General features: G+C 45.8%; 1 protein-coding gene across 2 annotated transcripts in view; it reads left to right on the top strand.

Moving 5' to 3' along the window:
- Window positions 1-21,037, top strand: part of LOC115096679 (solute carrier family 22 member 6-A-like) — a 33,336-nt gene that overhangs the window by 3,582 nt on the left and 8,717 nt on the right. For both annotated transcript variants that reach the window (XM_029611667.1, XM_029611666.1), the window contains exons 2-7: window positions 1,292-1,395; window positions 3,702-3,856; window positions 14,118-14,286; window positions 14,845-14,968; window positions 17,077-17,192; window positions 17,766-17,980. In XM_029611667.1, the coding sequence (XP_029467527.1) occupies window positions 1,328-1,395; window positions 3,702-3,856; window positions 14,118-14,286; window positions 14,845-14,968; window positions 17,077-17,192; window positions 17,766-17,980 (847 nt within the window). In that variant the 5' untranslated portion in view covers window positions 1,292-1,327. The remainder of the gene's footprint in view (window positions 1-1,291; window positions 1,396-3,701; window positions 3,857-14,117; window positions 14,287-14,844; window positions 14,969-17,076; window positions 17,193-17,765; window positions 17,981-21,037) is intronic.

Below are 21,037 nucleotides of genomic sequence, written 5' to 3'. Positions count from 1 at the left end.
GCTTGGTCTGGGAAAACGGGGGGGGGGGGGGGGGGGGGGGGTGGAATTCAGGCTGAAGAACCAGAAGGGTCTTCATGACCTAGAGCTAGACGAGCAAACTGGTGGACTAATTACTAAAACTGGTCATTTTCTTTGCGCGTACACGCTATAAAAGTTCATGATTTACACCTGTAAAAGCCAACAAGTGCTAAGGAAAGTACACAGGTTCAATTTTCTCGTGTAAATGATTACAATTAGGATAACAAATAGTGTAGATAACAGATTTGCACCACTTATCGGGATACATTTTGACCTCTCTGGCGGGCCGATACAGTAAAAATCACAGGAGGGCAGGCGAGCGCCCGCTCTCCCGGTGCGCGCACAGGCCACTGTCCTGTGTGTGCGATTCACTAAAAAATTATTCAAATTAGGGCCCGTGGTAAAAAGTGGCGCTAGGGACACTAGCGCGTCCCTAGCGCCACTTTTTGACAGGAGCGATGGCTGTCAGCGAGTTTGACAGCCAACGCTCAATTTTGCCAGCGTCGGTTCTCAAACCCGCTGACAGCCACGGGTTCGGAAACTGGATGCCAGCAAAACTGAGCGTCCGGTTTTTAACCCGCGAGCCGCGGGCCGATTTTAAATTTTTTTTTTTATTATTTTTTATTATTTTTAACTTTTGGGACCTCCGACTTAATATCGCCTTGCGATATTTTACTGCTTTTCTGTACACTTTCCCGGTGCCGAGAGAAATTAACGCCTACCTTTGGGTCGGCGCTAATTTCTGAAAGTAAAATGTGAGGCTTGGCTGCACATTTACCCCTTATTGAATAAGGGGTAAAGGTAGCGCGTCGAAAACGAGCGTCCAAACGCGGGTTAACAGTGCGCCGGAGCGCACTGAACTGTATCGGCCTGTGGGTAAGTAGCAGCTTTGCAATTTATCCAGCTATGTTAAAATCATGCTGTATTCCTTTTAGATATGTGAACATTTTGTTGGGCAGATGTAAGCATATTTTATATCATACTCGCGCATTTCCATGCACATATAAAATACATTAGCAAATATTGATATTAGACATGGCTGGAACTGAAGTAGCACATGCAGTGGTGAATTACCATCCCATCCTGAGGTATCTATGCTTGTGTGTATGTGCCTGTCCATGTGAGTTTCTGTGTGTACATTTTTTTAACTTAATGCTCATGACGTCTGCTCTTGAGGGGTGGGGAGGGGAATTCTTGCCTCCTCTGCTTATCCCCTCTCTACCTCCCCTCTCTCCCCACTCTATTGACGATGCCCACTTCTGGTTTCTCACAGTGGGACCTGGTGTGTGACCAGAGAACCATAAGTCAGATGGGACAGTCCATTTACATGGTGGGAGTGCTGGTGGGAGCCATCGTCTTTGGCAGCCTCTCTGACAGGTGGGTCTGATCTTGCGCGCCACTGCCGCATCCAGCATCATTCCACGTGGCGCAACAGACGCCAAATAGCAAGCGAACACCACCGTTTCTCAACTCTGCTTCATGGTAGAACGAGGGCCGGGCTGAAGACCCAGGCTGCTCCTGCTGCCGAGCACCACAGTGCTTGCCTCCAGCAGTTGAGGAGCATGATTTTCAAGACAGTTTACTAATCTACATTTTAAAACATTTTTAAACTAGAGTACAGAAGGACAGTGAAAGTAATCCTTTAAGACACACAAACAAAAGGGAAAAGAAAATACAGTCAATGTTCAAAAATTAAATCTTAGACACCTAAATTTAGGAAGATTTTCAGCCAAGTTTAGGAACCTAGGTTTTCAGTGGAAATTTTCTCCCTAAATGTAAGCCTCTATAATTTAGAGGTCAATTTTCAAAGGATGTAGGAGCCTAACTTTGGTAACTGGGCCCGTAAATTGGTCCTTTTGAAAATGTATTAGGACTGAGTTCCTAAATTGAGACTCCTAGTTTACTAGGCCCCTAAATTAAGGACCCTAAAAAATGGATAGCTACAGGGGTGAGTTAGGGTACAGAAACTAGTTAGGTGCTTAGCATTGATTTTCAACACTAGGCACCTAATAATAAATAAAGAAATAATAGACCTAACTTAGGGGATCATTTTCAAAAGGGATACCTAGATTGGGGCGGGTTCTGGGCAGCAGCCTCACCGGAAGGGGAGGAGTCGGGGCGGCACTGGGGCGGATGCTGCGAAGACATCGCTGACGGCGAAAAGGTAAGGGCCCTTTTCGCCGCCAGTTTCGCGCCCAATAGCACCACCTTCTACGATGGCGCTACTGGGTGCGAAAGCCGGCAGTGATAACACTGTGGAGGTGCGATCGCTGCCGGCTTTTGCAGGCCCGCCCCTCACTTCGCCACCCCGCCCCCATTACCGCCGGATTTTCTAAGGTCTGCGACCTTAGAAAATCCAGGCCTTAGGGGGTTATTTTGATAAGCAGTTTAGGAAACCTTGCAGTATTTTCCCAATGGCCCAAAGGCCTCACCTTCCAAAGTGTGGAAACCCCTCTAGGGGGGTCTTATGACATTTTTCTTTTAAAGATGCACAGTGCAGGACCTTCCCCCTCCCTTCCCAAGCTCACCCCTTTGACAAAATTACACTCCTCTAAGCCTCTGCACCCCCTCGGCCTCCAAAAACACCCCCATTCTAACCCTCCTCTACCCTCACAGGTCATACCTTTGAAACCCTGGTAGCCTTGTTGGGCTTGGAGCACTGTACTGGCCTAGAAATATTGGTGCTGGCCAGCCGGTTTTCAAGTTATGCCCTTATCAGGGGATCCTGAAAGCCAGGGGAAACTTTTGTCCAAGGGAAGAGGAAGGGGCCTACGCCATGCATCTTTTTAAAAAGATGTTTAAATTGGGCGCTAGAGCTATATATAGGAGCAACTGAGGATAGGGGGGGGGGGGGCAGGGAGGTCACACAAGACCCTTGAAAGGTTTTCTACATTTTGGTTGGAGGGGGGACATCAGGCCACTCTGGCCCTTTAACTTACAGTTCTTCCTTAGCATCCTGAAGCTCCCGGGGGAAATAAGCTACAACTCCTATGTTGTAGCCAACTTAAATGAAAATAATACAGCTTGCGAATTTCAGGCAAACCGCATTGTTTTATTAATATGAAATTTCCTAATAATGAGCTGCTTTCATTCATTTGCAAAACATTTGCATGCAATGCAGCTTATTACCATACTAGCATTATTGAGGGGAAAACAACAGCTGTATTTAAAATACCAGGCATTATGACTACCACAAGTTGTTTACTGCGCAGTAAGAGCTTAATGCTGTTTGAAAAAATGACCACCTCAGGGTCCAAAATCTACACAAATGAACTGCATTGCTACTTAGGGACCTAAGATTTAGGATCCTAAATTTAGGTGAATTTTCAGCCGAATATTTAGGATCCTAAGGTTGACTGAAAATCAGTCTCTTAGAATCCTAAATTTAGGCCTGCAAGTCATTTAGGCCTGTATTCAGGATCTTAATTTTCCTAACACTGAAAATCACTGCTAAGCTCCTAACATTTTCCCCCGCTCTAATTCGGCCCCCCAAGTCACCCACTTTTTAGGCCCTCAAATTTAGACACTCAGCCTTAGTTATTTTTCAAAGGGGCCAATTTATTTATGTATATATAAATAATACATAATAATTTAGGTACCTAACTCCCAAAGTTAGGCACCTAAACCCTTTGAAAATTGATTCTAGTGCCTTAATTTTACCTGGTTTGTTTCCTGCACCCTAGGTTTGGCCGGCGAACTATCCTGATCTGGTCTCACTTACAGATGGCCATCACGGGAACCTGTGCTGCGTTCTCCCCAAATTTTGTCTGGTATTGCGTGTTCCGCTTTCTGACTGGCATGTCCATTTCGGGGATTGGGCTGGACTCAGTGTCACTGAGTAAGTGATATTGCTGGGCAAAGCAGTGAAACAAGAGTGAATGAGTGTGTGTATATATGTGTGTGTGTGAGCCTATGGGAGTGAGAGAATGTGAGAGTGACAGCATGTGCGTGTGTGAGAGAGAGGGAGTGTGTGTGAGGGCATGTGTATGTAGGGGGCGCCTATGAGAGAGAGTATGAGAGAGTGAGAGTGTGCCTGTGTGACTGAAGGAGCCTGTGAGAGAGAACATGTGAGAATGAGAGCCTGCTTGTGTGTGTATGAGTATCTGTGTGTGTGTTTGTGCATGTGAGTATGTAAGCAAGGGTGGACTGCAGAAAAATATCAGCCCGGGGGATTTTTTTCAAAACCAGCCCACAGGGTATCTGACTTCTTCATGTCAAAACAGGCCAGAAACATCTAATAATTTTAAAATGTCACATAAATGTGTTCTAATATTTTCCAAATACCACAAAAATATTTCAAAACAGCAGACACATGAAATAACACTCCAAAATTTAAAACAAGATTAAAAAAATCTCCAGCTCTCCATTCCATAAAATAAATAAATACCAGAATCTTGATTTCTACTCACCCAAAGATTGTTGTGGATTTGGGGGAAGGGGGAGGGGCCACATTACAGCCCCGCCAAGCCCTTCTTCGAGCCGCGGCGGGTTAAACTCCATCAGGGCCCCACCGAGCCCTTCATCCAGTCACGGTGGGTTGCACTCTGTCTCAGCCCCACTGAGACCTTCTTCCACAGCAGCCCCTCAGCAGGCCAAGTGACCAGTGCGACTGACCCACCGGGGGGATGCCCGATCCCCCAATAGGCCAATCCACCCCTGTATGTAAGGGAGTGTGGGATAGCCAGGTAACGTCTTAGGCTGGAGACACAATCCACACTGACTCCAGCTTTTTTCTTAAGGATAAATGGAATGAATTTGAACAAGTTTCATAAATTGAGATTAGAGAAGTTATTTCAAAGTTTAAAGTTACTTCATTTCCTTTAGATCCATGACCATTTGCTTTCATCAAGGCAACTTCTCAACCATCATTGGCTATAATACATCATCTGGTGAATAAGTCCCTGACAGTAGATACTATCCCAATGCAATTTAAAAAAGCAATGGTGAGACTGATAGTGAAGGATAAGAATTAATCATTGACAGATCCTTCTAACTATAGGCCAGTGTCAAATCTGCCTACACTAGCTGAGATTCTAGAAAAGTGTGTCCTTGGTCAGCTTGAGGAGTATATAAGTTCAGAAAAAATTTTACATGATTAGCGGAGAGATGGTAACTTTCAAGGTGGCATGTGGGCACACATGTGCACGCATTCATCAGCCATGCCCTGGGACACAGCTATTTTATAACTTGCATGCATTTATGCACGCATGTTATAAAATGTTATAAAGTAGCCTGGCCACACACACGTGTGCCAAATTTTAAGTGGGCACACACAAGTGTGCACAAATGTCTTTCTACAACATAAATTTGGGGATTTTAAAAGGGGTGGACGCCGATACCATTTCTATTTTTTACCAGTTCCTTCCCAGTTTGCCCAGTTAAGAGACAGGACCCCCAAAGCTGCCTAGTTTAATAGCCTTCACTTCTCCCAGTTATTCCTGACCCTTAAAATCCCGCAAATCTGCCTATTTATCTTTATTTTATAACTTACATGGATTCCATAGCAGAAGCAAAGTTACGTGGCAGGGCGCATTGGCACGCACTGGATTGCGAAAATATTTAACCTCACATCTCAGATTCGTGCCCTGAAACGCCCATGCCCCGCCCAGACCACAGCCCCGCCCACCCCTTTTTGAAAGCTTCCGTAATGTGCACACAGCAGCATTTCCACGTGTATCCAGGTGGCTTTCAAAATCCGCTTGGTGCACGCAAGCCTGACATATTTGCACATCCCCTAATTAATGGATGCGGTCAGGCTTTTAAAATTCACCTTTATGGTTTTAGAAAAGGGAATAACACAGAAGGATTATTACTATCTTTGATGGAAACATTGCTAAGTAGGATGGTGAGAGATAAAACTGGGATCTTGGGACAGTCTGACTCAGTAAGACACAACATTTGGATTTCTCGCCTGGAACATCTTGATATCACTGGAAAAGTGCTAATTTGTTTCACTCGTATCTGAATGCCAGACAGTTTAGGGTACAAATGGGTTTGGACCACTCTAGCAGGCGACAAATAGAATATGGGGTACCCCAAGGATCATCTCTATCCTCTGTACTTTTCAACATTTATATGGCACCATTAGGGTTTGAATCTATAAATTGAATGTGCTTTTTATGTATGCAGACGATGTACAGGTTTATTTACCTAATCACTTCCCAGGGGAAATACCATTACTGTGTTTTAATAGATGTATTTCATTCATTAAAAAATGGTTGGGATCTAATAGTTTATTATTGAACACTGAGAAAATGAAAGTCTTATGGATAAGCAAACAACCAGTTACTCAGGTCAGCTGCAGTTTAGTAATTGAGGGTAACCAGATCCAAATTTTGTTTGAAATTTGTAGCCTGGGAGTACTCTTAGACTCTTCTTTGTAAATGAAGCCACATGTTAGCTGTGTATCACGTGCCGCGTTTTATAAATTAAAACTATTGAAACCGGTACGCCCTTTTATGCTCAAGGGACTATTTAGGACTGTACTTGAGTTGTTGGTCTTGAGTCACCTCGGTCTATTCTGCAACATTGCTGGTGGGTCTGCCAGACAACGTGCTGAGAACACTGCACTTCTTGCAGAAGGCTGCAGCATGGATTTGTTTGGGTTTGCCTAAACTTGAGCAAGTATTATCTGTGCTCCAGCATCTACACTGGTTACCAGTAAAAGTTCAGGCAAGGTTTTGTCTGATGGTTATGGTACATAAGTTGCTGTATACGGGGGTTTACAGTGTCTTGAAGAAAATGCTGTCATATTATACCCCAAGTAGAACTTTGTGCTCATAATCCAGGGGTTTGTTGAATGTGCCATCAGTGAAAGAGGGTAGGTTATCTCGAACTCGATCCAGAGCTTTTTCATTTGTCGCTCCAGCATAGGTGAATAATTTGCCAGTTGAGTTGAGAGGAATGCAGGATGTGAAGGCTTCAGGAAGGGGGTAAAAACACATCTTTTTCAAGAAATATATGGTATTAATAAGATGTGTTAATTTCATGTAATGGCTATATAATATATGGGTATTATTTGTTATATATTTATGTATTATGTATGTACTTATGTGATCTGCCCTGAACAAATTTTAAATTTGGAAGTTGCAGAATTTAAGTATTTCTAAATAAATAAATTCTACTTTATTTATAACAAGCCGTAAAGCCCGTTAAAACGGGCTACATCCCTCTGTCTCTCACCTCCCCCTCATTCTCTCTCCCCTCACTCTTCACCACCCCCCTCCCCCACCCACTCCTCTCCACCCTCCCTCTCCTCTCACTCAGTCCCCCCTCTCCCTCACTCCCTCCCACTCAGTCCCCCTCTCCCTCCCTCCCACTCACTCAGTCCCCCTCTCCCTCCCACTCACTCAGTCCCCCTCTCCCTCCCTTCACCCACCTCCATTTCCTCCCGGCGCCGTAAGCGCGACTTCCCGCAACCCTCACCCGGCTCCATTAACTCCTCCCGCTCCTGCCGCCAGATCTCGGGGGGGGGGGGGGCGCGGGAGTGACACCCCCCCCCGAGATCTGCCGGCAGATCTGGGGAGGAGAAGCAGCGGCACCGCGCGCGCGCGCGGCGCCGCTGCTTCTCCTCCCGCTCCTGCGGCCCCACCGCCATTTTTTTTTTCTGATCGACATCCTTGCCCGCACATGCGCAGTAGAGCTGTGCTCTACTGCGCATTTGCGGGCCGTCGGTCACAGGCCATTTATAAGGTAGATAACAGCATACACAATATGTAAACTGCTTACCTCTAGTTGTATAACTTACAACTTTACCTTCAGGACAGTTATGTTTCAGGAGCTGAAACATAACTGTGCCGCGGGGGGGCCTTCCCGGCCACACAACCCGCCCCAGACGTCTTTCCCTAAGCGCCGCAGCAGCCCACGAGGAGCTGCAAATTGGCCGCGGGTGAGGGAGTGTAAAACGAAGAGGCCGGCTCCACTGGCTTTCGCGGGCACCGGGGGCTGTGCTGTGAAGGAAAAACTACAAAGGAATAAAACCAACTTACCCCTGGCTGCAAAGAGAAATAAACAGCACGGCCGCAGAGAAGAGACAAGGAAGATAAGTCACTCCCCAAAAGGTGAAAGGACCCTGCCTTACTTTTTTATTTTTATTTATTTTTTTTGCTGTATACGAGAAAAAGACAGCAACAAGCCAGACAATCAAGCCAAAAAGTGAGAAAGAAGGAAAAAGAGGAGAAGCCTGATTCCCCTACTCGCATCTGCTGGAGTCAGGAGATACTGAACTCCTGCAGAGGGGGTAGTAGTATATATGGATACGCCCCCTCAAAGCTTGTGCTGACTCCATCTGCTGGATTGGGGACATAACCCACTGTCTGGACTGATCCAGGTACGTACAGGGAACCACCCATACAGCTCTCTCTCTTTTTGGCTTTTAAGTTGGACCAGGCTAGATGCCTGGTCCCACACAGGTTAAAGAGGAGTTATAGAGCTACTCCATTACATACCTTTCCCCTCAGTTCAAACCCATTGGGGTGAGTGCCAGTACTCACTCTGGATCCCATCCAGGGAAGTAACTTCTCTTCCTTATATGCTCCTTCTGTCCTCTTCCCAGTTAAACTCCAGGTAGAGATTATAGCATCATGCTCTCCCCCTTTCATTACCCTTAACCAAACCGCAATTACCACAACCACCCACTACACTCTTTACCCAATGTTCACCCACAGTCTTTTATATGAATACATCTGCAGCTCAGAGTTCTGATCCTCCTCCGTCAGGACGCTCTTGACTCCACTTGGGTGTATCTGTTGTGGCTTCTCTTCCACTCACTCTATAACTTGCAATTCTTCACTTCGCACTGTGACAGGTTTTATCTCTTTTCCAGTTTTTCTCACAATATCTTTTGACCCCTCTGCACCATCTCCATCTGCAGCAGCTCCCTCTGGCTATTCTGCAGTGTTTCTGTCTGGCTGCTCTGTAGCACCTTCCTCTGATCTCTCTGTAGCGCCTCCAGCTGGCAACTCTGTAATATCTCTGTCTTGCCACTTTGCAGCGCCGCCCTCTGGCCTCGCTGTAGCAGCTCTTTTTGGCCACTCTGCAGCCCCTCCACCTGACCGCTCTACAGCCCCTCCATCTGACTCCTCTATACTACCTTCTTCAGGCCAGTCTGTGAAGCTGCACCATGAGCTCTCCTGTACACAAGCCACAGTTACTGCAGATTCATTCTCTTGACTTTCATTCTTTTTCCTTGCAGTCAGCTGTGCCTGACCTTGCAACTCTGGCTTCTCTTCTGGCAACTGTTCCAGCAGTATTTTCACTGGTTCCACTCCATGTTTTTCTGAAACACACACACATACACACACACACACACCCACACACACACACACGCACACTATTCCTCTCTGGTGAATTGCCACAACTCGCTCAGCACTTGGTCCATCTCTGCCACAATCTCATGTATTTCAGCCTTCAGCTGTAGACATTCACTTTTCTGCGTGGCCTGGATTCCTGGGTTATCTGGCTCCACTAACTTGGCTGGCTTTTCTGGCTGCATTATCTATTCACTTATTTTGGGCAGGCTCTGGGTCTCCCTCCACTCCTGCTCTCTAGAGAGGAGAACCTCTACCACACAAAAGTACATGGCTGCTCACTTCTTTCAAGCACTCTGGCAGCGGCACTTTTTTTCTGGGCCATGCCCTGTTCAAACACAAACTGTAACAAACAGTTCCCCCCCCCCCCTTTTTTTTTTTCTCTGCCAGGAAAAGGAAAATAAACCTGCTTGTTCAGCAAGTGACTCATTTTATTTCCCTGTTTATGTATGCAGAACTTCTTCCCTTACCCGCAATAGTACTTTTAAAGCTATTTTTTTCTTTCATGCCCCAAGACATAGCTCTTTGTATCAAACAAAGGTTTTTCGGCTGTTTTGGTTTCTGTGCTCCCCCCCCCCCGAGCCACAGTCTTTTAATCTTCTCAGTGCTCTGACTCAAACTGCTTCTTTAGGCAGGATTCACTCAACAAACTTTTATTTTCTTCTCTACTCTTTTCCCCTCCCTTGTAGATTTGAGTTTCTGCCTGTTCAGTCGCGTGATGCAGAAATCTCCGAACAGAAAACATATTAGGCTGGAGACACAATCCACGCTGACTCCAGTCTTCTTCTTAATGATTCCATTTTATTTTTAACACGAGCATGTACAATACGTAAACTGCTTACCTCCAGCAGTATAACTTACAGCATTCACCTTCAGAACAGTTATGTTTCAGGAGCTATCATCTCCTGGAGACTGAGGGTCTGCTTGTTCCCAACTGGACTCACATTCTTATTTCTCCTCCCAGGGACCTGCCCACAGAACTCTCTCTCTGTGGCTTTTAAGGTAGACCAGGCTAGATGTCTGATCCCCCACAAGTTAAGGAGGGGTTGTAGAGCCAATCCTTTATAGGGAGCCTATGAGAGACAGCATAAGAGTGATAGCCTGTATGTAAGAGTGTGTGTGTGTGTGTGTGTGTGTGAAGGAGACTGCGAGAGAGAGCATGTGAGAAAAAGAGCCTGTTTGTGTGTGGAGAGTGTTCATGTGGGAGGGAGAGACCCTGTGTGTGCATGTGTGAGAGAGAGAGGGAGAGGGAGTGTGTATATGAGGGAACCTGGGCAGTAAGAGCATGTGTGTGAGACAGCCTGTGTGAGTGTGAGAACATGTGAGTGTGTGTGAGTTAAAGCTTATTTGTGTGGGGAAGAGAGCGAGGGCATGAGAGCTTCTGTTTGAGAGCCTGTTTATATGAGAGAGAGGGTGTATGGGGTTAATATTACACAATAAGAAATAATGAACATGTATGAGTGTGTGTGAGAGAAGATAAAGTTTGCATGGCACCCCTCCCTTTCCCCAGCCCCCTATTCCTCGACAATCTCAGAGTGACTGGAAATCGAAAATTCCTAGGTATGGATAGCGAGGGATTTTTAAAATCCTTATTAGTTTTAATTATTAGGTATTATTTGATGTGTCTGCAGTTTTGCAAAATGTTATTGGTGCTTGGTAAACTTTTTAAAATGTGTATATGAGTTTTTAATTTTTGGATGTTATTTTATTTGTCAGTGATTTTGAAATATTTATTTTTTTTATTAGTATTTTACTATTATGAATGATTTTTTATATTTCTTGAATTTATTCTTTGATGATTTTCAAGGAATGGTAAAGTGTATACAGAATCCATCTTTTTGGGGTTTTCATATCAATTTTTGTCTGCATGTTTCTGGTTCTAATTTGTGGTTCTTTATTCTGTATTTGGAAAAGGTCTGTTTTTGTTCTGTGTATATGACCAAGATAGTCTGTAGTGTCTGTGTGGGGATCTGTAGCAATTGGATTTGTTTTGTTTCTCCAGTAGGTGATGTATTGGTATTCTGGGACTCTGTGTAATATTAACAGTGCAGCTTTTTCACAGGTAGCATTTGAGTCCTTGGTTTAATGCTGTAACATTATGATAGGTAGATTCTCAGTGTCTTTTTTGCAGGGTTTTGATTTACTTCACAAAGGGGCAGATTTTCAAAAGGTTACTCGCGTAAAGCCCCGGGACGCGTGTTAGTCCCAGGGCTTGCAAAAAGGGGCGAGGTGGTCTGGGGGCGGGGCGGGGTCAGAGGCTCCCAACACACTGGTGCAGGCCAATTTTTTGGGGGGGTTAGCTTAGGGCTGGGGGGCAGGGAAGTTAGGGGAAGGGACTGGAAGGTGGGGTGGGGGGTAGGAAACGGGAGAAGGCAGCGCGCATGTTATAAAATCGCGTGTCCATGTGGGTGCGCCAGGTAGCGCGCGCACATGTCTTAAAATCTACCCCATAGTGTCTAGCAGTGGAAGGTGCCACCAGAATTTGAAAATATTTTTTGTATTTTTTTTGTATAGTAGTTGTAAGGGAAAAACATCCAAGCTCCTTTGTTGGGGGAATGTTTGTGAATTCAGATTGTGTTACAGAAGGGGAGGTGTAGGATTTATATTGAGATTCTGTCCCTTCCTGTATAGATTTCAGACTTCACTCTCATATCCATTTAGAAGAATTGATTGAATGAGGATCAAATATTTGTGATAGCAGTTTACTAGAAAGATGAAACTGGCCAGAATTTTTAAAATTGTGCAGAAGGCCCTTGGGACTTTTTCTTATTGTGTCTTTTATAGTCAAATTAAAGGCAAGGGGCCATGCTGTGGAGATGGGTGTGATGTGTGGAAAAGTCACTTTGGCTTGCCCCTCTCAATACTTAGCTTACTTCCTACCCCGCATTCCCCGTTGCACTCCCAGATCCTTCTGTCTAGAGATGCCACTGGTTTCCAGTAGTGACCCTAACTGGAATCCTACATGCCTATTTTTTAGTCCACATAAATCCATCTGATATTCAGACAGAAGGGAGCCGTGTGTATCGTATTTCAGATCAGCTTGTTCTGTGGATAAAAGGCTGCTTGTACACTGACTCCATCTAGAATGATACTGCAAAGGACTAACATTTTTTAAACTTCAATGCATGCCTGTAGTCTTCTCCACCGCCCAAGTTACACCCTTGGGAACACTCCTCTATACTACAGCAAGAGGTACACACATTGTGGAACCGTGAGCATTTATTTATTTAAAATTACTGCTATCCCACACCCTCCAAAGTTCTGGGTGGGTAACAAGATAAAAAAACATAAAAATACATGATTGTACAAAAAAAAGACAAAAAATAAATACTGAACATTAACAAACAACTAAAATAATAAAAACCAAAACACTGGTTATATTTAAGAGGCTACAGTTGTTAGCTGACCCAACTGAGGAGCAAGTTGGTGGTTGAAATAAGGCTCAGAATTAACAAAGGTGGATACATTGAGAAGACGCTTGCCTGTGCTTGGAACCATGGCATTGACAACAGACAGAGCTGCTTGATGTATTTAAGGAAAAGGCAGTAGCAAAGAGGTGGGTCTTAAGGGCAACTTTAAACTCCTTTTTCTTTGTCTGCTGGCATACATGCTGCAGAAAGGAGTTCGATAGGGTGGGTTCATCAAGTGAAAAAACCCTTTCATGGGTTGAGGATAGTTTAGCAGTGTGCAAAGATGGAACTTCCAGGAGGGAGTGAGAAGCCGAGAGGAGAGATCTGGTTGGAGTGCTGATTTTTAGGGTACTGCAGACCCATGGGGATTTCACATGATGCAGAACATTGTGAATGAGTAATGCAAGTTTGTACTGAACTCGGTATAAATGATTGGGCGCCAATGCAGTGTGGGTGACTGGCCATGATATAATTGTATCTGCGTGTGTCTGAAAGCAGTCTTGCAGCAGTGTTTTGGACTAATTGAAGGGGCTTGATGGTGGAGTAGGGATGATCAGTATACAGGGCATGCAATAGTCAAGGAAAACCTAGTTAGGAGAATTCAGACATTCTACCCATGTAAATCCCATGTTTACCCTCGTGGTTCCCGACTAAGGGGGTAATTTTCAAAAGGATATACACGTGTAAACGAAACTACTATTGTAGCAATTTTCAAAAGCCATTTACCCACATAAAGTGCACTTACGCAGGTGAATCCTATGGACAATTCATTGGCATATATTGTAGCAATTTTCAAAGGCCCACTTACACAGGTATAGTGTTTTTACACATGAAAAGCCCGTTTTTAAGCATGTAAAGCCTTTTGAAAGTCAGGCCCAATGCCTTTGAAATTAGCCTCCTTGACTTATAACACCTTTTTCATGGCCCCCAATATCTCCCATCTGTTACAAACAGATTTAAAACAAATATAGGAAACTGTTTTTTGTCAATGAACAATTAACCTATGAGATTTATTGCCAGAGAATGTAGTCAAGGCTAGTAGTATAGCTGTGTTTAAAAAAGGTTTGGACAAGTTTCTGAAGGAGAGGTCCATTAATGATTATTATCCCGGTGAATTTAAGAATCACAGCAGGGAATGGATCTTCCTATTTGGGATCTGCCAGGTGCTTTGGAGAGCCCTAAACTGGCCATGCAGACAGGGTGCTGGGATTGGTGGACCAAGCTCCATCTGCTATGTTCTTAACACTCCCCATATGAGAACATTGTTTTCCCAGTCTGGTTGGGTAGGAGGCTCAAATCCAGCTCTTGGACTGGCTGGGGCTCTGCATAAAGTTCCCAGCCTCACGGAGTTATCCGATTGTCAACGCATTTTCTCTTTCAGTTGTGGAATGGATTCCCACCAGAGTGCGTGCAATCACTGGGACGCTGACTGGATATTTCTACACCACTGGCCAACTCGTCCTAGCGGGGCTGGCTTATGCTATTCGGGACTGGCGCTGGCTGCAGCTCATTGTCTCCCTGCCATTTTTCGTCTTCTTCCTCTATTCCTGGTATGTGGCCTCAGTCGCTCTCACCCACAGCTTCTCATTCAGCAAGGCAGGTCGATTTGGTTCTATCTGATTTTCTCTTGCATGGGGGAGGGGAAAATACCAGGACCAGATTGCTCTGTTCTGCTTGGGGGTTACCATTGTTTCTGATGAAATTAACCAGATCTTAATTAAAAGCCAACCACAAAATCATCATGCTCCTCCCGGCAGCCTCCGTTCTAATCTCTTGCCATCAGGATGGAGCTCATTACCTTTTCTTGATAAAAGTAACTTGGGTACCTTGATCAAAGTTCGATCCAGGACAGGTAATGAGCCCCAGACTATGGAAAGGGATAAGAACTGCGGCTGCAGGAAGGTGACTGAGCTCCCATTGCTTAACTATTAGGAGGTGCTCCCTCTCCTTCTGGACTGACTGATACCGGCAAGCTGGCCACCAGAAGGCCACTGGCTCTGGCAAAATAATTATCCTATTGGAATATATGTCACTTTAGAAAGTAAAAAGATACTGAATAGATTCAGACATACATATACGTTTTTTTTGTCCCTGTCCGGTTTGCGTAGGTGGTTCCCAGAATCGGCCCGCTGGTTGGTTCTGGCTAGGAAGCCTGAGCAGGCAGTGAGGATGCTGAAGAAGGTGGCAAGGATAAATGGAAGACAAGAAGAAGGGGAAAAGCTGACCACAGAGGTATATTAGAGGAACTGGACTAATTGGAAGGGTTGTTTTGTCACAGACACCAGGTAGGGCGGCTGAATGTCCTGCTTTATATAGGACAGGCCGCTTGTTAAGAAATTGCTCTGTGTTCTGCTTAAGCAAGAGTAGAATGAATAGTTGTCCTGCCTTTCAATCTGCCATGCATGGAAAAAGAAATTAGACTGAATGTCCTACGTGAGATGTGGGCAGATAGAGAATTTTAAGAGGAGGTGCAGATGGTGCAATACGTCATCATTCCCCTCTTCCTGCCCTCTCCTCTTCTGCTCTCTCTCCCCCTCCTTTCTGCTCCATCCATTCTCTCTATTGCCTAACCATGTTCTTTGCTAGATACCTTAAGGTCAGCCGAAGGGTAAACTGTGCCCTATGCAAGAACCAAAAATGGTCCCCACCCAGATGTGCAAGCAATGGTGCACAAAGAGATGCGTTCCTCCTCTCGTCTCATCTCACTAGTTTTGGATCTTTTCAAACTTCCACCACTCAACCCAGAGATCTCCAGGTGCGGCTCCATTTTCTCCTGAGCCATATTTGGGTGGTGTTTCTTTCCATTCAGGAGCACCTCCTTGCTGCTCCTACAGGCTCACGCCAGTGCCTCTTACATCTCCCTCCCTGTGCCCGCTATAGGCCTGAGACCCGCAGTGAATGGAGCTTCAAGGTGGGGTGCAGCGACTCCAGCCGGCCCTTGTGCCCCACCACCCTTTGCCTGTGGGCAGGTGGCAGCAGTAGGATGTTGACCCGCTCTGGATGCTGCAATGTCTGCACTGTTTTTAGCCTTTGGTAGAAAGCATTCAGAATGAATACTTAAACAGTATGATCCTCTTCCCCCCCTCTCTGCTGCCAGCTGAGCAGCAATTCTTCTCGGCATCTGCGTTCTGCTCTGCCAGCTTCACTATGAAGTCTGAATCAAGGGTGGCTGACAGGTCCCACGAGTCTGCAAAGCTCAAAGCAAAGCCAGTGCAAAGTTTGATGCAGGTAAGAAGTGCTGCTGCTCTCTTGTCAGTGCAGGAAGGAGGAGAAGGGGAGAGAAAACCTTTTGGTGCCGGAAAGACCAAAGATAGAAGACAGAGGCTACCCTGGTGCTGAGCCGTGGCACCACAAGGACGGGCACCCATCCTGCAGCATGGTGCACCCCGTGCTGCCGCACGAGTTACCGACCCAAAAGCCCACCCTGGGTCTCTCTCTCCATCTGCCGTTCCCCTTAAACTCTTCTCCAGTTCTCATTTTTTCCTTTCCATCTCTTCTTTCCCGACCCTCGAAAGTTACTTTTCATCTCCTCCTCCTCCTCCTCCTCTAAGGCCCTCTTTTTTCTAAAACTTTTTATTTAAACCGACAACCGACACAGATGGCACAGGAAACATACAATAAGTCAAAAATGCAAAAAGAAATACAGTAGAATATTACAAGCAGTTTCCCCCCCCCCCACATACACATTGTTCCCCCAGAGGAGGTGAATCAAATGCAAAAGTACCAAGGCCCACTTCATCCCCTTGCATCCCTCTCTATCTCTGCTTTTCCTTAGGTTTTTCTCCGTCTCCCCCTCCCACATCACCCCTGGTTCTTCCCGATTGCCTCTTCCTCCTCAGATTACTCTCTCTGTTACCCCATTCCTAAGATCCTCTCCTCCCTCTCCCCCACCCCTTTCAGGTTCTCCTTAGTTTCTTGGGGCATAGTATGGGCAGAATAATGGCAGGCCCGCAGGGCGGGGGTACTGTGAGCTTCCCGTCTCCTTGGCTGCTCTCTCCTCGCGGTGCAGGCCTCCTTTATAATCAGGAAAGCACAGAGAGGGAGGATGGGAGGCACGGGAAGGTTAGACTTTTAAACAGGGTAAGGCTTTTAACAAAGGGGTGTCCTGTAGTGTGGAAATACATCATTGACCACCTTCATTCTGGGCTGTGGCCTCCCTAGAGGAATCAAGCTGATCGGAAGGGCTGAGATACCGAAAGCACTCCGGTATGACATTAGAGGAGTCAGGTTGTTCAGAAGGATTGCGACGTCACAAACACTGGGCTGTGACATCAGCAGACGAATTGAGTTGGCATCTTAACTGGCTCCTGTCCTGAACCCTTGCTCTTTCTCCTTGGCAGAGCCTGAAATTCAGCATGCAGAAAGAGGTAGCTGCAAGTGAGTCCACCTACACTGCTGCCGACCTGCTACGCACCCCCGCTGTGCGTCACATCTCCTTCTGTCTCTCCTTAGCCTGGTGAGTGGCTCCTTTGTTTTAATTGTTAATGGCACGCCAGGGTAACTGGAGCCCATCACAGACCTCCAGCCCTCCAAACCAGAGCACACAGAGCTGGAAGCGGCCATTCAGTTTTATTGCTTTGCAAGTCTAATTTTTTTAAGGTCAAAGTGCGTGCTGGATTTGCAAAGAAAGTGATCAGAGGTAGTCTGCAGAAGTTTGCACAGCTATTGGAAAACCACTTCGTCACTGGCTCCTGTAACACAAACAAATACAGCACTGGCTGCAAGTACACATATGAAATTCTTTACAGCAAGCATCTTCTGTCACACACATTACTAAAAACAATCGCCAGTCCCTGTCACACACACTCCACTGTTTAGAGTAACCAGCTTCTGCCTCTCTCTCATACACACACACAAACACACGTTACCGCAATCAATTCCTGCCACACACATGTCACTAGTAACAGTCACTGCTTCCTTTCACACACATAATATTATTTACGGTGACTGTTTTCAGTTTTCGGGTTCTAATCCTAGCCAGAACAGATGAACTCACGCAGTCTCTTCTGTTTCTTATTACCATCTGCAGGTTCTCCACCAGCTTTTCCTATTACGGTTTGGCTATGGACCTGCAGAGCTTTGGGGTCAACATCTATCTGATCCAGGTCATCTTTGGAGCTGTCGACATCCCTGCTAAATTCATCGCTACCACAGCAATGTGTTACATTGGGCGTCGAATAACATTGGCTACCTCCCTACTCATAGCCAGTCTGGCAATATTAGGCAATATATTTGTGCCAAAAGGTGAAGATTTGTTTGCCCTCTGATAATCATAGAAATCACACTCCAGCAGACCAGGGTGTAATGTGAGGCACAGGAAGGTAAAGTGGCTCTCCCCCAAGGTCACAGTCAGTGACAGAGCTGGGGATCAGACCTGAGGCACAGGGAGAGAAAGTCACTCAGCCCAGAGTCACACAGGGGGAGTCAGGAGCTAAGCCAGGGATTAGAACTCAAACTGCCCGCACCGCTGCAAAGTCAACAGGCACTTGTCACAAGCAGTTTCTTCAAGGCCCTTAGGGTTTTGTTTCTGGGCCTCTTCTGCACACCAGTCAGGCACTCAAAAATCACTCTGCACTCCCAGGCTGTTGTTCAGAACAAAGAAACTGGTGGCAAAACAACACAAGTGCAAAAATCAGCACACATAGGATAGTGCACCTAACACCAGCTCATTAGGGAGGTTTACCCTCTTCCTCTCTGGGCCCTACCAGTGCCTGTTTGACAGATTTAATCTGTTTCTCCAATGCCTTTTCCTCTTCCTTTCACTCTTGGGCTGATTTTTAGTTGAATCAGGTGAACTTTCCCAGTAGGTTACCCTTTCTCCTCCCAGCACACTGGTCCACCAAGCTCTGCTACAAATTCTTCCCTTTCTCTGTCTCTTTTCTGAACTCCCAGGAACTTCCGCACTGCAATTTTACTCCTCCTCTTAAATCTCTTTGGAACCCGCTCAGTGGGCGAGGGCTGTTAAAGACCACGCAGGACGCTAGGGTTTAGGATCCTACTCCTCACTGCCTCCAGCCCTTACCTGTGGAGCAATAAGGCCCCTCCGATGCCCTCTGAAAGGAGATGCCCTGGCTCCTCCAGCCCTAAGGCAGATTTGCGACTCCCCCCATGCTCACAGGCACAGGAGTTTTGTTAGATCTCAAACCCTTCCCCATGGTGTGTGGTACAACTACACTAACACACCTAGGGGCACAATCTGGATGGAGACTCTGACTCTCACTATTGGCAGGATGACCTGTTAAGGCCACAGTTCCCATTCCATTAAAGGGCAAACCGCCTTCAGAGGGCAGAATTTAATACCCTGTTACTGCTGCATTTCAGTTGCTTGGATATTGATTTTGACATATTGAGCTACTCCTCCCCCTTTTCTGCCATCTCTGTCCTTCCTCAACAGGTTATATAGCCGATATGGCTGTATCCAGTTCATGAGACTCACCGAGCTATGTCTCTGAAATAGCAAAAATGTCCACCTCCCCCCTTAAGGCCTACAGATCTGGAAACTTTATTGCCCAGACTATGAGTGTTTGTGCTCATAGCTTTCCAGCTTTTCTCTCTTAGCATGCTGCTCTTCCTGACCACTTTTTCTGCCCTTTTCCTAAAGGGTGGACCATTGAGCTGATTATTTTTGTTAATTTCTCCACCTACTTCCTGAATTTGCAGGGGTGATGTCCCCATTTTAATTCACTTCCCTAGGCCACCCCATACTCTAGTTTAAATGTCTGATGACGTATGATCTGAATTTGTCACTCAGGATCCTTTTTCCTGCCATGGACAGCTGCAGGCCATCTTTATCTTACAGCCTTTTACTTTTCCATATTTGGCCTCAGCCCCCAATATACCCCAAACCTTCATCTTTCCAGCAGGTTTTGAGCCATGTATTGAAGTTATCTAAATGGCTTAGCCTTTCACTTCCCTTTTCATGAACAGGTAACCCTTCTGAAAAAGCAATGGTCTCTGCCTTCTGCTCAAGATGTTTCTCCAAAGTCTGGAAATCTCTCTCTACTGCTTGGATGCTGCTTCTAGTGACATTATTGATCCCCAGATGGAGGATAAGATCGATTATATAGTCTTGACTTTCTTCTTTAATTGCATTGATAATCTAGTTTGCATTTCTGCCAGCTGAGTATCCTGGAAGGCATTGTTTGTGTGTCCCTCAAACGATTCCCCAAGTGACTCAGCCCAGGGTCATTGTCAGGTTGGGCCCTTTTAGTGCAATCACACTGGTTGTGGTGTTTCAGTATAGGTTTATTGCTAAATAAGGTAATAAAATATTCCTGACTTAGGCAGTGCAGGTTCAGCTTAAAACAGGCAACACTCGCAGCTTGGGTAAAGCTTAGTTCTAGTCCAGATATCTGGACCAGGTCAGTTCACAGCAGTTCCTCTCAAACAAATAAAGGCAATGCTTGAGACCCAACAGACTTCAGCACGTGGCTTCAACCCTTCACATCACATTAATGCACTCAGGGAGAAGCATTCACGAGTCAGCCTCTGGGATCCCAAACTGTACCTTGCCCTCTGAGCCATCCCAGGATTCCTTTTGAATCTCCCAAGGATCAATCCCGAGCCTCAGGGACAGGTCCTACACCAAGATATCTGTAATCTAAAGCTGGCTTTCTCTGAGCCAACCTGAGGCACTATACACAGTACAACAGCCCTAAACCAGGAAGACCCCAATTTCAAGAACAGCCACCATGCCTTTTGCTCTTCAGTCAGCGATAGAGCCAGAGATTAGAACTGGGGTAAAAGGAGACAAACAGGCCAATACAGTACAGTGCGCTCCGGCGGAGCGCACTGTTATCCCGCGTTTGGCCACGTGTTTTCGATGCGCTATTTTTACCCCTTATATGGTAAGGGGTAATAGTGCATCGAAAACGCACGGCCAACCACCCCAAAACGAATAGCGCCCGCAACATGCAAATGCATGTTGATGGCCCTATTAGTTATTCCCGCGCGATTCAGTAAGTAAAATGTGCAGCCAAGCCTCACATTTTACTTTCAGAAATTAACGCCTGCCCAAAGGCTGGCATTAATTTTGGCCGGCACCAGGAAAGTGTACAGAAAAGTAGTAAAAACTGCTTTTCTGTACACCCTCCGACCTAATATCATTGCGATATTAAGTCGGAGGCCCCAAAAGTAAAAAAAAAGTAAAAATTAAAAAAAAAAAATTAAAATTCTACCCGCAAGTCAGAAGACAGATGCTCAATTTTGCCCGCGTCCATTTTCCAAACTCGTGGCTGTCAGTGGGCTCGAGAACCGGAAAATTGAGCGTCAGCTGTCAAACCTGCTGACAGCCGCCACTTC

Source organism: Rhinatrema bivittatum, chromosome 8, assembly GCF_901001135.1.
Source record: "Rhinatrema bivittatum chromosome 8, aRhiBiv1.1, whole genome shotgun sequence".
NCBI classification, from domain to species: Eukaryota; Metazoa; Chordata; class Amphibia; order Gymnophiona; family Rhinatrematidae; genus Rhinatrema; species Rhinatrema bivittatum.
This window is presented reverse-complemented; position numbering and strand designations above follow the sequence as displayed.